Consider the following 15,284-nt stretch of genomic DNA (forward strand, 5'->3'; position numbering starts at 1 on the left):
AGAAAGGACAAAGAAAATATTAAATGCCCCTCTCACCTGCCACAAACAAGAAGATAGTTAGATCTATACATTAAGGAAATATTAAAATTAGTCAATAGAATATAAGTTGCATATTGAACGTAAATTGAACATCATTTACAGTAACATCTCCAATTTATTCCAAAAATGACCTCCAATATTCACAAATTTGACTGTTGGTTACATCCAACTCAAAAGCAACCCTCAAAAGATCTTTCACCACCTCAGGTAGCTGTCACAATGAAGATACTATGTTCTCCAATGCCCTGATTTGCAGAAATGCAGAAACCCTTGGGTTTGCCTTCTCCAAATGCCAAGAGATCATAAATGTCAAGTTATCAAATGCTCATAGAATGAATGGCTCAATTCCCAAGGCTGAATATATATAACTTCATGAAGAAGTCAATTTCCCTCCAAAAGAACATTTAATAATAATTAAATGTTATTACATTTGCATCTTCTAATATTTAATATTAATACCTTGGTCTTGGCACCTCATAAATTAATTCAATAAATGGCCCCCTTTAATGATGACTTGACCCTTGTACAACTTGAGTTGGCCTAGTGGTTGAGAACTTGTGCTCTTGAAATAGAGGTCACAAGTTCAAATCACACAAAGGGGGTAGGGTATGTACATCTTATCGGCTTCGGCCTATTACCTATCAAAAAAAAATGAGGACTTGACCCTCAAATTATAAAGTTAAGTTATAACTTTATAATATCACTTTTAATTATTTCATTATCATTCGAGCCATTAAAACATTAATATCTCCTATAATAATCATTCTTTCTTCATTTTGTCTACACCGAGGAGTTGACCATTTTATCCTTTGTCCAACCCACTGACTTACTAAAAATAGAAAGGGCCCCTATCGATTGTCTCCTGACTTACTATAAATAGTAAGTATATGAAACTAAGCTCAAACGAAATCCAATCTGAACCGAACGAAGACCAAACTGGAACATACTGAATTTTGGAGAAGGCGAGAACCCCCATTAACCAAGCCCCTGCCTAAAAAGACCGCCTATCCACAATTATTAGACTAGGAGGGTCAGAATGATAGGCTAATCACTCAGGAATAGGAACGAACTAAAAAGGGGACATTACACAAGCCTACGCAATATATGCATCCTTTGCAAGTGCCACTAGCAATGGCCACTGGTGTCACCTCAACCTCCAATCAATGGTAATTTATGTTGTTAAACCCCAAGTGGCAAGAAACCAACCTTCACCCTAAATTAAACAACTTCCTCTCCCTCAAGGCAAATAGTGGTTTTAGAGTTTTGAGAGCAAGTTTTCAAAATAGTAAGCAATTTTGAAATCTCAATGAATATTTTGGCCCCAAGAGAATATTTTGTCAATCGACTATTGACATCAGCACTACGTCAACATAATGTTAGCAAAACTCATAAACCTACCCCTTCTCCACTAGCTTTTTCAAATTTGCAGTTCAAATTTAAAAATTGACAACTTGAGCTTTAGGACCAGTTGATGTGTTTTTTATGCATTTCAAACATAGAATAAAATACTAAGTATTATATCCTCTCTTGAACAAGGAAACCTTATATGTTAAATGATGTGATCAAATAAGATAACCCCAAGGTTTCTTTAGTCAAGTCTTGACAATGTACATGGACAGACTCGGTTGTAATGATGTGATATGTTGGTATCACAAAGGGACTTACGTTTATGAATCGCAACTGGAACTTGCAAACTAACTTCTCTCAAACAAAGAAATATCAAAAGGGAAAGGGTTTAGGGAATCTATGCTAATCCTAAGGGCAATGATAATGAATAATGCTTTGATAGACAAACTCCTTCCAACCAAGCTTTGCTATGCCATGATAACAACAGCGATACAAAACTGGTGCAATCTCCCAAGGTAATGAATCATGTTCATTATTGCAAATATTCATACAAATACCCAATATTGGCGCAACTTGAACAAATATATACAATTGAACTTAACTACAATAACAAGGTTCAAGCTAACTTTATGCTATAGCTTGCAATCAGCAAACCACAAAAAGTATGAACAAAGGAATTCATCACATTTCTACATTAAGATCAATGAACTTTATCTAAAACTTGAATTGAAACTTGAAAAGTAGAAACCATGCAACATGTTGAAATAACACACAAAATCCACCATATAATCAATGAAAGTAGTATGTTTATTCCATCAAGTCTTGGCAACAATTTTGTCTTCCCTTCTACTCTACTCCTACTTAGCCGACTATTCTTCTACTACTGAACTATTAACCTTTACAAATGAGAAGAAATGCCTTTTATAGATACCCCAATTACAATTCAAGGGCCTAGATTGATTTGAAATCAATGGCCAAGATTATAAGATGAAACCCTAATTAGGGTTAGTTAAAACTAGCTCCTCTTCAACCAGTAAGATCATTACAACATTTTTGATACATGTCCTACATTCAATGTGGACCAATGAAAAAATAGTTGTTACAACGAAGTTTGTGCCTTTCACATGTATAGTTATAGATGAGTCAAGTTCAATACCACTTGGACGCCTTGACTTGTCATTATTTGATTGGCTTGATGATAATTAGATGCCACCTGAGTATGTACGCCTTGAAGACTTTCATACTTCATTGCAAGCAATATCTCTTGATACTCAACATTATCCAATCCTTTGACTGATTGTGATGGGTTATATTCCCAAACTGCATCATCTTCTAACTTTGATTAACTCTTATGAAACTATCTGTTTGAGCGATGCATTCCTTGCTATTCATCTTCTTCTTTCATCACCTTCATGATGTCAATGCTTGATGTCTTTGATCTTCTTGTACTTGTAGAGCCTTTCATTGTAGAGCAATTCCCCATATTGTGGTTGCATTGCTAAGGTTGTGAAGTCCTTCATCTTACACATCTTGATGTTATCCTTTGTCTTACTTGCTCCACTCCTTACATGACTCAGACCTTGATCTTGATCTTATATCCTTGCAACATTGAGCTTTCTTTGTGTTGATTGAAATACCGGAGTTTTGAGCTCCTTCTTGGAGTACCTCTTCCTTCACAATGTTGGTCTTTCCTTGATGCCAACTCCATGTGGTGGAGTTCTTTGTTCCATGCTCCGTGAACACATTTGAATCAAGAGCAACAAAATAAAACTCAAACTGATACATGAAATAACCTCAAAACTTCACTAATCATGCTTCATAGAACTCTTCCCAATCTGAAAATGATAATTTCACTGTGAATTGAAATTTTAGGGTCCGCAAATAGCATTCTGCAGGTCTGATTTCACCTTTACAGGTCTGATTTCACCTTTTCCAGGTCTGATTTTGACAAGATCTGCCTTTAGTTCGCACTAAGTCAGGTGTGAACAATTCACATTAGGTTTGGCTCCAAATCAGGACTGTAAAAATGACGAAAATGTCTCCAAAATCGCAGCAAAACAGGCTTTGTCGGGTTTGCTTTTATTTCCTCAGATTTAGACAACCAGATCCAAATGCTTCTTGGCAACTGATATCACTTCAGCTTCCTCTAGCTCAGAGTATGATACTTCAAGCTGTCTAATTTTTTTCTGACAATAAATAGATTTCTGTTTCAGAAACAGGAATTTGACTAATATTAATATCAGCTGGTTGATTTTTCGCCCACAATTTAATTGACCATCTTACTTCTCTTACTTTAATCTTTGTTTGTGTACCCTCTATTGTATTATTATTATTATAACTTGTCTCAAACTCAAAGCTTTCATTCTCTAACAGTGACGTAAACTTTCCTCAAGCTTCTATGTCAGTTTCACCAATGATGAGATACCATCAAATTTGTATGCTTTTTACAGCATACATAGGAAAATAGTAATACAATATAACACCAATGGTCAATCAGCTATGAAAGAAAGGAGTCTAAGGTTATCATCAAAATGCAACCTTAAATGGTTTTTTTCAAAATGATGGTAAATACTTAAATTTAATCAACTGAAACAAATATCTTTTTGGCATCTTAATCAAAATATTGGTTACTTAATACTAACTTTAACTAAAACCAAGTACCATGTAAGCTACCTACAATGGTTCGGCTATGCACAACTTATTGTCAAAAGTCCAAATTTTAGATTTAAAACTAAATTGTAAGCTCCACTTTCTGTATGAAAGAATGTGACAAATCTATGTGGTATTCTAAAGGTCATGCATCTTCCATACAAGATAAAGGACCTATAATGTATTTCCATCATTCATAAAACTTGAAAATTGAGTTCCATTTTCTCCAGGCATTTTGTCTGTTGTCAAATCCCTTTTATTTATGATTTTATGTAAGATGCATGATATCAAAATATTGTATGAAAGAAAGAAATGTTTTTTATGATGCAATAAATATAGAAGTTTTGGGTTCTTTATATTCAAAATGCAGAAAGCTGAATGCAAACAAAGAAAATAAAAGAGATTAAGCATCAAATGAAGAAATTGTAAAGGTCAGTCCCAAATCAGATATGAGAATGGAAAAGAAACAACAAAAGAAATCTAACAAGATTCATAGTCAGAAAACAGTGTGTACCTGGTGAGCTCGAGCATGCAGAATGAGCTGATGAGCAATGCGTTTATTTTGCTCTAGATCAACCTGTATACGATCATTTAACTCTGCAGAAAGTTCACCCAGCCAATGCTCAACCTACAAGGCAGAATACCATAAATTGGAATCAACTAAATTGATTTGAATCTGAATGATTTTGAACAAATAATAAATACATAAAAAGTTCTTGACCATTCATCTGCAAAGCCTTATGGATAATTTGCATACAAAGGAATGCCTGCACATTGACATTTGTGTAGCTCATTCTAACTTAAAAGCAAAAAACAATTTGTACACTCACAGAGGCAATAGTTCTTAAAGCTTGAGGACCTGGAAATGTTTTGCCACAGCCTTGACTCTTAGGAAGCAGACGGCCCTTAACTTCATCTCCACTGATTCCTCTTGCAATATTCCATAACCATGTCCTGCCAACCAGGCACATGTTAAACATTGGTCGAATTTAAGCTTTTAATGCAAGAGTTCCAATTCAACAAGTATCTTTACTCATCAACAGTCTTAAGGATCTTACCTTGTTCCATGGTCATGAAGAAGGAAATCACTGTGCATTACAATTTACAACCTCATGATTTGTGCAAAAGGACTGGTTTTTATAGATTGAAAATTTATATTCAAAAGGAGAGATTAAAAAAGCCCCTTCTTCACATCACAGAGAAAAGGAGAGGTTACCAAAAAACCCTATGGAAAGAAAACATGAGCATTATGAAAAGCTACAAAATATTTGCATAAGTACATAAAGGAAAAAGATCAAAGACATATTATGTAGAGAAACTACATTAGCAAAACACTACAGCTGATCAGATTCGCAAAAAATGAAGAAGGGCAGAATTCCCTTAATTGCTCTAGAGGTAGTACAAATGTGCTTTCTGGTATTTGATTCAGGAGGGCAGTTTTCAGCATTCCAAATCCAGCCACCATAACCATCTCACTGATTACCTAATAGAGAATTCCATTGGTTTGTAAGCCAGCAGCCTCACTGAATGAGAAATTAGATGTCTCGAGCTACCTTTTGCATTTGTTAATCTGCTAAATCTACTGCTGGATCACTGACTTTTTCTTATAGTCTTTTCAAATCACAAAACTTATTACTTGCCTCAATTCAGTTGTATGAAGTTTTATAACATTGCCTCAGCATTGCTAGATTTTCCTCTTGCTTGCATAGATATCGAATAATTGCAGACTGATTCTCTTTGATACCAAGGAAATTTTACATCAACGGAAGAGTATTTTCTTGTCTAAGGTAAAGCTTTTCTTCTTTGACTTTCTGCACTTTTCAGGAGCCCATTGAGAGTGTCATTTATATTGGTGAGGGCAGAATGGACGGTGCTTTCAGGAAAAGTTTTGGCATTGTTCTAACAATAAGCTTTTCTAGTTAAGATGGCTAGACAAGCAAAGTATGAGGATCATCAGTCAGGTTGATATATGAACCACTCTTTTATGGGATAGACTGAAAGAGAGTTGAAGTAGACTCTACATTGGCAGAGAGATACCAACCACATTGAGAAACTGACCATTTCTAGTTACCAGATCAACAGGATTATTTACTTTTGAGGAGATGCGTAATTAATGAGCTTAGTGCCTTGGAGACTAGAATAAAAGAAAAACACGCAATTGCATGCGACTTAAACTTACAAATGTGTGGAATCACTGTATGTCATATTCATACCCATCAATATAGCACACACAAACAGCATAACTCTTATATTTCTCAGGAAAGATAACAATGGCCTGACTTTCAATGCCAGCATCATTATATTGAGAGCTATTGCTTTTCATCTTTCATGTTGAGAGTGAACTTTGGAGTCGGCCAAATGTGCCAAGTTGTTTATAAATAAATATTAACTGAAGGCATGAAATGCGTAGATGTTAGTCGACTATTTGGTAAATAAATCTATGTTATGTAATTGTGTTTATTGTTTCCAACAAGTAGTTATTACTTGACAGTTCCTAGCAGTGGTAATCTTAAACAACCGCAGGCTACTATTTATGTACTCATTTTGTGTGTCAAGAACCTGTTATCATTGTCATCTACACATTGCATATTCAAACAAATGCTTTTATCTTTCTGAATTTATACTTGTACTTGATTTTTCTATGCTCTGATATTATATGCCAATACCTACATTCAGCTTCTAATATCTCCAAATTGCTAAGAATTAGCTCACCAAAATGCCCATTTGTTATCGTATGTACATTCTTCTGTCTGTAAACAGCTCAATATTAGTGAATATCTCATAACTGTAATACCCTAAAAATGCCCCACGTTGTCTTGGTTGGCTGACTGGATTCCACAACAGTACCTTCCACATTGCCTTCATAGGTTTGAAGTTTGATAAAGAATGAAGCAAAATCCAAAAATGATAAAATTACCACTATATCATGCCTTTTAACAAAAGATGATAGTTATTTTACTAAGTTACTAGTTCGGGTTCAGATTCGGGTACGGATTCGCGGATTCAGCAAAAAAGAAAATTCTTGGGTGCAGGTACGGGTTCGTCCGTACATATATATATATATATATATATATATATATATATTTTAATTACATATATATACACATATATTATATATATGTTCAATATAGACAATCCATACAAAAATAAAATATACAATGTGACTTTCCATACATAAATGATAAGTCATAAATCATAAATCAATAATTGCCAATGCCAATAAATATTCATATATCACAAATGTAATCAGTAAACTAATAACTAAAGTCTAATATCATATTCATAATTTGCAAAAAAAGATAATATTCAAATTTCAAGTCTTTTTTAAAAAGTCATAAAGGGGCGAATTAGAGTTTTATTATTAAAAAACCATTTTTAAAAGTCTTTTTTTTTTTGTTTTTTATTGTTTTTTTGACCCGTGGGCCCCGTTTTTGGGAACCCACGGGCCTGGGTTCACGCAGATCCTCCTGGGTTCACCCGGGTCCTCCTGGGTTCAACCTGGGTTCCACCTGGGAAGGACCCGGGAGGAACCCAGGGAGAACCAGGACTGGGCAAGAACCAGGACCCAGACCCAGGCCAAAAGGGGAAGAACCGGTATCTTAGTTATTTTAGACTAATCAAACTTTGAAAATTAATCTACACAAACAATGCAGGGTGTTGAGAAAGAAATCAAACACTACATTAAGGAAATTCATAGTCCATGGTATATGACCTCTTATCAACCAACGGTGCTCTCTAATTCTACCACAAACAATTACTTTGTTCACTGCTATGCTCCTCAACATACTACAAGAATGTGAAAACGCTGAAACATCTACTTCCAGGAAACTGGAAAGCAGTACCATAATCATCCTGTCACACAAAAAAGGGCACAGGAAATATTATAGATACTCACCCTTAAAATTAGTCAATTTAATTATAAGTATCAACATCTCACACATGTTCCACAAATCAGGGTTTCAATTAAGTCCGATACCAGACAGAGTTATACATAAAAATGTGAAAAGGAAACAGAAAATAAAATCTGCTAAATAATGAGTTGCACAGAAGTAAATTTGAGAAATAGGAGAAATGGTTTCTGGTGTTACTAATGCATATTTCCAAAACAGAATATTCACTTCTGCAATCAGCCTGAGTTCAAGTCCTAATTATTATTTTTTTCACTAACAAAAAATATATGCCAAAATATTAACCACCAATGAACATTAAATATTGTGATAATTAAATACCCAGTATTCATTCCATAACGCTCCTGCAGCTTTTGTTCAGAAAACTGCAACAAGTCTCCAACAGTTTGAACACCAAGATCACTCTCTAAGGAGCTCCCAAGTTTACCTCCCAGCTGTTTCCTGCAAAAAAAGTTGGCAGCACAAATTGAAGATAAAAGCCTTCCTGTACAAATAATCAAAGAAGAGATTATCTATTACTAACAGAAACTAAACAGTTACCATTAGACAATACTCTTTAAGATTATTTTTCTAAGGAGCTCACAGAAATCTAAGAACACTGCTCTCATTACACTTCACATCCATGGCTTGAAACTTCTTTCCAATATTTAATTTTATTCTAACAATAATCATCAATTAATTCAAACAATAAAATATAAACTTCAAACCTCTTAGTGTCAACTAGAGATTACATTTTTTTCACTGGCAGAGATGCAAGTAAATCTGGCACACATGCACCAGGTACAACGGTCTGCTGTGCAGGCTTATGCATTCCACTTGCAAGTTTTGCCAACATCTACAAGTAATAAACCAAGGTCATAAGCCATATCAATAGTGAGAAACAAAAATCATCCAATCCAATCAGTTAACATACAAATCAAGAACATCTTCCAAATGAGAGCTTCTAAACTAGGTAAACAATTTCAACAATATGGATTAAAACGAAAAAAGATCAGCAAAGTATATTTTACAATCAGTTACATAATCAACAACATAAGAAAGGTAGAACACAAATACTAGAGAAGGAAAATTTTGTTATCATATATCACTATGATGTGCAGAGCTGTTGGTGGTACTGTCAACACTGAAGTATGGAAAGACAAAGCAGCAATAGAAAAGCTGAAAATTTTCCCCTCAACTACTCATGCTCACTAGTCAAAGTTCACACTTTTTGTTTACCTTCACTAGCAAGCAAACTGCATCTGTACCATGAGGCTTACACTTTTTGTCTCAATTCTCCAACCCTACCTTCTTTCTTTCAAACTCCACCTTCTGCTCTTTGCAGACCACATTAAATTGCCACCATTCAACTTCCTTCACTGAATTTTTGCTAAATCCATCTCACAAACCATGACCTCGGACTTCCACTCTGTTAACATTGAATCATGTTGTTTGTTTCCTTCTTCCCACTATTTCATGGAATTAGCCAATGATATGCCCTTTTTCTTTAATTCTTTATTTCCCTTTGTCAATTGCATTCAAAATATCCCTCTCTGCAATCAGCTTGGTATCTCTCTTCTCTATTTGGTTTTGAAGCATTCCTGTTATTTGTACCTGCTGTCGCATGGATTCGTCTTCTCTCTGACTTGTCCTAGCTGTGGCAAAGTACTCATGTGCATGTTCCCCTATACAAATCAACTGTTCAACAAATTTTTGAAAAAGACAAGAAAAACTAGGAGGTAAACTCAAATGGAGAGAGAAATTTATTATTCATCCAGAAAATCAGATATGTGAATACATCGAGTGAGATAACCAATAGATTTTTAACAAACCTTTGTTGATAGGATATTTAAATTCACCCTCACTTATCACTAACTTTATAAAACATTTACGATAATTATATTTACTATCCCAACAATATTGCTGGCCATTGATAACTTAAGTGCTATACTATGCCAATACTGGGCATTGCTGAAATAATCATTAAAATAATCTATCAGATGTAGCGACCACCCATACAAGAATTCTGTATCTTCTCCATCAACACTGTAATGTCGCTTTTTAATTAGTTAGCTTATGTAAGCCTATCCTTATTATCACAATAAGGATATAAAAATATTTTAATAAAGGAAACATGGTTTAGGGAAATAGAAGTAACAATAATAATAATAATAAATAATAGCTTATTAGGGCAGGATTTCTAAAAGGAGGTAGAATAACTGAAATGTCCCACCCCAGTTTGCCAATAAAATTTATATTCTTCCCTTTGTATAGTTAATAGCAGATTGAGACTGAATCTGAAGTTACAGAGGGAAACTAAACAGCTCAGAATTCTTCAATGACACATTCAGCTACAGCAAATGGCATCAGCAAACATCCTCTTAAGGGGCTAAAGCCTGGTCCTTGTGATATATCAACATAATCTGCTCACCAATCTTCCAAGAGATGCTTAAAGATCTGCTATGAAATTCTAGTGGACTGAAATTACATCAGCAGTACTTCCAAACATGCAAGGGAACTGTCTACCCAACAATGAAACTTATAAACTTCCTTTAAGCTGTCAAAATATGATTCCAAACTGCTCTACAAAGGTTTGCTATGTGTTAGGGCAGGTTTCTCCATACAAATACAGTTTCTGAGCAGCACTCTCTAATACAGGAACAAACTGAAACATCACATTCATTCAATTCCAGCAGTAAACAATACTTTTTCTATGTCTATGTCACTGTCAAATTCTCTCGAGAGATTTCCAGCTGAAACCTCCAACATTCCGATGATGAAGTGCAATGGTGAATCTTGGATGAATCCACACCAAAGATGAATTTGGGTTTGCATCCAAAACCACCAAGAAACTTCAAGGGTTTCCAACCTCAGATTTCCTGCAAATGAAGCTAGAGCTCCAGCCATAGTTCACATAGTCGGACTCAGAGAATACTCGGCAAGCCCAAATTTTTTGACTCAGCAACTTAAAAAGTACTAAAATTTCTTATGAAAACACTTTTTTTTTTGGAAAATTCAATTAAAAAATGTGTCAAAGGAGTCTAAAAACCATGAGGAAGTGTTTTCTGATATGCAGGAAAGAGTATGTAATGTCTCAATGGAAGAATGGTTTGCATTCCTCCAGTTTGTGAAGATTATAACTTGTGGTTCTGAATATAATATTTATGATATGTTCATATTGCACTATCAGGTTTTCCTTATTCTCTAAATGTGATTGTTCAGTACATATGGATTACAAAATGGCATCATTATATGAAGCCGGATGGTGGAAGTGGATACAATAGCTAGCTACTAACTAATAAGTAATAATTATTATGAATTTATGATGATTGCTTTTGAAAATCATCATCATAAATTTCATATCTAGGCAACTTAGACATTACAATTTAGGAGCACTGACTTCTTGTATGGCTGCTTATTGCCTTGCCCTCTCCTTTATCTTTTCATCTAGTACTGCAAGGAGGACTATCATCTCTCGTTTGACCTCTTCAAGAGCTTTTGTACATGGTCCGACATCACGACAAGGAGTGCCTGCAAGATGGTGTTTGAGGCAATCGATGCCTCCACCATGCTTCTCCATGCACCAAGTACAAATAATAGTCCCTGGTACCGGTCCCATTATTCCATGTTTACAAGCAGGGTCACAGCTACTAAGGGGTTTCCTTCCAACAGTTTGACTTGCACTTGCACTTGCCATTGTGATTATGAATCAATTACCAACCTACAACATAACAAAAAAAACATAAATATTGACATAATGCTGTAAACTTGTACATAATTTTCATTTTTTACTACATTTATAATTATAATAATATATATATTATTATAAACTTTAACATATTAATTTTAATTAATGTATACATTATTACAATTTATAAACATTAAAATTCTATGTTACCCCGAGTTTTCGGGATGAGGACGACGGGACGAGTTTCCAGGACAGCAAAATTTTTTGCCAATTTTGGGGACGGCAGGACGAGTTTCTGGGACGGCAAAATGTTTTGCCAATTTTGGGGACGGCGGGGGGATGGCAAAGGGAACGGCTATATAAAATATAGGGAAAATTTAAAATGCATAGGGAAATTTTAAATGTTCATATGAAAAAAAGATAAAGCATGTATATATACATTATATTCATATGAAAACATGGATAAAGCAGGTATATGTATATTATAGAACCTTAACATACCAAATTTGTGTTCAAAATTCATTGAACATACCAAATTTGTGTTCAAAATTCATTGTAAATACTCAATATGCATTCATAATTCAGAATTCATTGTCAATACTCAATATGCATTCATAGTTGAAAATGCATTGTCAATATGCCAACACTTGTTTGCATGTAGTTCATTGTTTCTTTCTGGTTGGAGGATATTTGTTAGTCTTCCATTTCTATTATGACCTACAACAACTTCTTTATGCACTACAAAGTTTTGGGTGTTTGTGAAATTCTATACCAAGCTGTTATTCATATTTCTGAGTGCTTTTGGCTATGATTCAGACTTGTTTACCTTTCATATTAGTGAAAAGTCCAATATTGCAGACCTGCAACCACTTTTTTACGCACTACAGAGTTCTAAGTGTTTGTGAAACTTATTACCTGGCTGCTGCTCATTATTTTTAATTGCTTTTGGAAGTGATTCAGACATGTTTACCCATCATATTAGTGAAAATCCAGTTTTACAGACCTATAATAAAATTAAAAAATGTTTTTTTGAGCATTTGAGTCTTCTTTTTTTAAGTGTGCTGGGAAAAGGGGGACGGCTGGCCATCCCTGGGACAGTTAGGGGACGGGGAAATGTCCCCCAACCATATTGGGGACGGGGGAACATCCCCTTTGAGAATCACTGCTGTCCCCAAGTTTCCAAGACGTTTCCCACAAATTTTGCAATTTTGGGGACGGCGGGGGGAGACATACCCTGGCCGTCCCCAAGTCCCCGAAACATCCCCGGTACGAGGACAGGGGATTTCAGCTCGGGGAAGTGTCCCCAGTAACGTAGTTAAAATTTTAAACAATATTAAAACAATAATATATATATATATATACATTAATTTCAAACAAAATTAAATATATAGTAATTTAAACAATATTAAAATTTAAAACAATATACATTCAAAATTTTAAATAGTATCAAAGTTTAAAGTATTGTATATTAATTTAAACAATATTAAAATCTAAAACAATATACATTAAAATGTTAATGCAAAACATTAAAATTTTAAAGAATATTGAGATCGACTGATTCATTTTTATTAGAGCTTTACGAATAGAAAGAGATTGAAAAGAAAAAATTGTCTATTGATCATTATAAAAAAACCATGAAATAATAAAATAAACAATCAAAATGATCATTAAAAAAACAATCGCTCTTACCTGCGAATCACTGTTGTTGGAGTTGTGATCACTGCTACAAGAGTCATAGTCACTACTGGAGTCGCGATTTCCTTTAGCCTGCGCTATGAGGATTTGTAAGGACAAAAATCAAGCAAAAAACACACGTTAAGGGCACTGAAATTCATGTTTTTCCCACGTTATGGCCCCATCTGTGTTGCTAGTGAGTTCACGCAATTCATGGGCGACTTTTCGGCAAGTTTTTGCAGTTGCTAGGGCGCGAGTTAACTCACGAGCTCCTCACAAGCTGGAAAAACTTGCGAGTACCCACATACTTGGCAAGTACTTGCCAAGTATTCAAACTATGGGTCCAACTTCTCAAAGAGAAAATAAATTAACCAAGTATATCCAAATGAGATCCCAAGTGCCTTTTTATAAAGCTTTCATCCCAATGCCCTAATTCAGGTTTGCACATTTTAAATTAAAAGTACTTTTAACATTTTATAACATCCATGCCTCCCAAAACGCCATTAAAAATAACTTTTATAAAGTCACTTTAATACATTACTTTATGAAATAATTTATAAAGTCACTTTATAATTCTCATATAGACGTCCACATAAAGTCCAATTTATGTTATCATATCATAAAGTCATTTAATATAATTAATATTATTAAAGTTAAACTTGACTTAACTTTAATAATTTAACTTAAATAATTAAACCCCTGATAATTGCCAATATCAACTCATGGGAATAATCCATCCACTTTCCAAATATAGATATGATGCCCACTGACCACCCCGATGACTTAAAATAGTAAGTATGAGCAAAAGTGACTTAAAATAGTAAGTGTGAATCAAAGTGTCTTGAATGATCTCCATAAGACGTGCGACAAATAAAGTGGGACACTAAGATAAGCACCAAAAGGTCAATAGAAGAGCCATAAAACACCCCCATGTTAACCTAGGGGGACCAAAGTATTAAGCTAACCTCTAAAAATAGTTGATGCCTAAAAAGGGGACATTACAATAACCCTCAACAAAATTGACAAATTCATGGTAGATTATATGACAACTCATTAATGAAGAGATACAATTTGGCATTCATAACAAAGTGGGGGCTACTTTGGATAAAAAGCATCATTAATATTTAAATTGCTCTCTTTGAGAGACGTTGGAATTTGTGCCCTACAAGTGCCATATACTAAGGTGCTTGGTTCAACTATCAATTCATAGATGATAACCCTTGGATATGGAGATTCAAGGACGAAATCCCTTTGGTTTCCTAAGGGCAATCTCACTCAAAGGTTGCAGCTGTGCTGAAAGCTTTTAATTTATTTTCCATTAAGTATTTGTATTTGGAGCAACAACAAATTGTAATAGCAAATTTGATTCATATTTATATGTTGTCTATTTCATGATATTCTGGCATATTTGAATATATTTATTTATCTTCGGCATATTTATATTGTTAATGCAATCTACTATTGAATCTTTCAAGCGTTGTTTTTATTTGAATAATATGTAAAAATCATTATTCATCAACCATATGCTCCCACCTAGTCCTCACAAGGTCTTGGCAACCAAAAGGTGATCAATAGTAATATATACTCACCATACGCTCTCATCTCACACATGAGATCTTGGTGATCAAAAAGTGGTAAATATTTTATGTTAAAATTTGTTAGGGACATTAAAAAAACAATCGATCTTCAATGCCACACTTCCATATGTAAACTTAAAAACTCAACAACCATACTCAAGTGCATAGCCTACTGTTGCTTATCTATCAGAGCTCAATACTAGGTTTCCTCTTCCTCCAAATAAAGAAGCAAACAACATCTATTGTTGCTCTAGACTAATCCTCCTCTTTGCTAAAATCATTAATATTGTTGTTGTCATTGGCTGTATCAAGTCTCATCACATTATGGGATTAAAGTCTACTTGTCAACAATGTCATCATTATCCATGGCATGTGGTTGAGGTTCTAAACTAGGAATATCGTAATCATTATCTATCAAGTTAG

General features: G+C 34.5%; 1 protein-coding gene across 5 annotated transcripts in view; it reads right to left on the reverse strand.

The window, feature by feature from the left end:
- The window catches only part of LOC131078975 (DNA polymerase eta), an 88,726-nt gene that overhangs the window by 24,297 nt on the left and 49,145 nt on the right, over positions 1-15,284 (reverse strand). For all 5 annotated transcript variants that reach the window (XM_059209838.1, XM_059209837.1, XM_058016836.2 and 2 more), the window contains 4 exons: positions 8,675-8,778; positions 8,265-8,384; positions 4,866-4,989; positions 4,550-4,663 (listed from right to left, as the gene is read on the reverse strand). In XM_059209838.1, the coding sequence (XP_059065821.1) occupies positions 4,550-4,663; positions 4,866-4,989; positions 8,265-8,384; positions 8,675-8,778 (462 nt within the window). The remainder of the gene's footprint in view (positions 1-4,549; positions 4,664-4,865; positions 4,990-8,264; positions 8,385-8,674; positions 8,779-15,284) is intronic.

Source organism: Cryptomeria japonica, chromosome 8 (assembly GCF_030272615.1).
Source record: "Cryptomeria japonica chromosome 8, Sugi_1.0, whole genome shotgun sequence".
NCBI lineage: Eukaryota > Viridiplantae > Streptophyta > Pinopsida > Cupressales > Cupressaceae > Cryptomeria > Cryptomeria japonica.